The sequence below is a fragment of the Babylonia areolata genome, chromosome 15 (genome assembly GCF_041734735.1).
Source record: "Babylonia areolata isolate BAREFJ2019XMU chromosome 15, ASM4173473v1, whole genome shotgun sequence".
Lineage (NCBI taxonomy): Eukaryota > Metazoa > Mollusca > Gastropoda > Neogastropoda > Buccinidae > Babylonia > Babylonia areolata.
Genome location: NC_134890.1, coordinates 22,846,205 through 22,848,704, shown reverse-complemented (window position 1 = coordinate 22,848,704; position 2,500 = coordinate 22,846,205). Strand labels below are relative to the sequence as shown.

The following is a 2,500-nucleotide window of genomic DNA, read 5'->3' as shown; positions in this document are numbered from 1 at the left end:
GGCTACGAAACAGCTGTTTCATTCTTTCCACTAAGCGGCGGCTCTGTTTTCAAATTTTATTTTCTACATTTCTTGTTGTAACATCATTCTGACGAAACCCGTTTTTTGTTTGTTTGTTTGTTTGTTTTTTTTTTAGAAGCGGAGACAAACCGAATTACTGGGTGTCTGTTGTTGACTCGAGGAGGTTGGGTGGATGGTTGGATGAGTGGCTTCTGGCTGCGGGATATAGTAAACAGGTTGGTGACTTTTCATGACAGAATTCTTCAGTTGCGAGCGAAGTCAGTGTTATTTTACTTTCTTCTTCTTCCTGTTGTTTGTTAGATGGACAGTGTTATTTTTACTGTAAGTGGTACTGGGATTTTGTTCTTTTTTTTTTTTCTTCGTTGTTGATTGAAGACACGGTGTGTGGCAGTGACCCCAGGTGGTGTACCACCACCCGTGACCAGTCTGAAGAAGTGAACTGTGGATGGTCCAGGGTTTGCACTGAGGACAGAGATTTCCTCGTTTCCAGTGAAGGACATCAAATTAATGTGAACTACGCCGTCCCCAGGAAAGTTGACAGTCGTGGTGAGTCAGTCAGTTGAAGCTGTAAGCACAACACGACAATCACACAACACCCACACCCCAGAATAGACTGACTGACACCCCCCGCCGACGCAGCTGAGAAGAAGGTGTGCAGGTGTGTGGGTGGATTAGGGTTGTGTGTGTGTGTGTGTGTGTGTGTGTGTGTGTGTGTGTGTGTGTGTGTGCGCGCGCGCGCGCTGAGAACGCCGGGTATGGACAGGATGGAACGGGTGGGGTGCGGGCCCTCCGTGCAGACGTCCTTGGGTGCCGCCGCCGCCGCTGCCGCCGCCGCCGGGGCGGGCTGCACCTACGCCGCCATGGGTCGCTACCTGCCCAGGTCCACCCCTTTCGCAGACTGCATGCAGGGCGCCGGGGGCTACCCGTCCTCCTACCCCACCGACTGGACCCTGATGCAGGGCATGTACCCGGCCCACCCGGGGCTGGCCATGGACCCGGTCAGGACCCCCTCCTCCTTCAGGGTCTCCTCCTCCCCCTCCTCCTCCTCCCCCTCCGCCTCCTCCCCTTACTACCCTGTCGCCGTCTCCCACAGTGGTGGTGGTGGTGGCGGTGGCGGTGGCGGCGGTGGTGGTGGTGGTGGTGGTGGCGGGGGCAGCAGCAGCAGCAAAGAGTTGTCGGCCGTAGTGTCCCCCTACCCTCCTGCCCCCCACGGCCCTCACCACCACCCTCACCCGCACCACCCTCACCACTCCCACCACCCCCACCACCCCCAGCCCCACCACCACCACCACCACCACCACCACCCGTCCTCCGTGGTGGCGCGTGGAGCCTACCCGGACCCCGTGGTCAGCAACGGAGGCTACACCACCTCCCCCCTCTGCGCCCCCACCTCCCCGTCCCCGACCTCCACCCGTATGTCGCCTGACCTGGACAAGAAGGACAGCAGAGGTGAGGATTGTTGTTGGTGTTGTCGTTGTTGTTGTGGTCGTTGTCGTTGTTGTTGTTGTGTTGGTGGTGGTGGTGTTGTTGTCATTGCTGTTGTTGCTGTTTGTGATGGTTGTTATTGTTGTTGTTGTGTTGTTAGTGGTGGTGGTGGTGTTGTCGTTGCTATTGTTGTTGTTGTTGGTGGTGGTTGTTATTGTTGTTAATGTTCTCGTTGTTGTTATTGTTATTTTTGTTGTTGTTGTTGTTGTTGTTGTGTTGGTAGTGGTGGTGGTGTTGTTGTCGTAGCTGTTGTTGTTGTTGTTGGTGGTGGTTGTTATTGTTGTTAGTGTTCTCGTTGTAGTTGTTGTTGCTGTTGTGTTGGTCGAGGTGGTAGTGGTGTTGTCATTGCTGTTGTTGTTATTGGTGGTGGTTGTTCTTGTTGTTAATGTTCTCGTTGTTGTTATTGTTATTTTTGTTGTTGTTGTTGTTGTGTGGTAGTGGTGGTGGTGTTGTTGTTGTTGGTGGTGGTGGTTGTTATTGTTGTTAGTGTTCTCGTTGTTGTAGTTGTTGTTGTTGTGTTGGTCGAGGTGGTGGTGGTGTTGTCATTGCTGTTGTTGTTGGTGGTGGTTGTTGTTACTGTTGTTAGTGTTCTTGTTGTTGTTTTTGGTGGTGGATGTGTTGTCATTGCTGTTGTTGTTGTTGTTGTTGGTTGTTATTGTTGTTAGTGTTCTCGTTGTTGTTGTTGTTGTTGTTGTTGTTGTGTTGGTAGTGGTGGTGGTGATGTTCTTGCTGTTGTTGTTGGTGGTGGTGGTTGTTATTGTTGTTAGTGTTCTCGTTGTTGTAGTAGTAGTTGTTGTTGTTGTGTTGGTAGAGGTGGTGGTGGTGTTGTCATTGCTGTTGTTGTTGTTGGTTGTTGTTATTGTTGTTGTGTTGGTAGTGGTGGTAGTGTTGTTGTCATTGCTGTTGTTGTATTTGGTGGTTGTTATTGTTGTTGTTGTTGTGTTGGTAGTGGTGGTCGTGGTGTTGTCATTGCTGTTGTTGTTGGTGGTGGTTG

General features: G+C 51.3%; 1 protein-coding gene across 1 annotated transcript in view; it reads left to right on the top strand.

The window, feature by feature from the left end:
* Positions 1–785: 785 nt before the first annotated feature.
* LOC143290308 (uncharacterized) overlaps positions 786–2,500 on the top strand; it is a 59,007-nt gene continuing 57,292 nt past the window's right edge. The window contains exons 1-2 of the mRNA XM_076599660.1: positions 786–985; positions 1,373–1,470. Coding sequence (XP_076455775.1) covers positions 786–985; positions 1,373–1,470 — 298 coding nt within the window. The remainder of the gene's footprint in view (positions 986–1,372; positions 1,471–2,500) is intronic.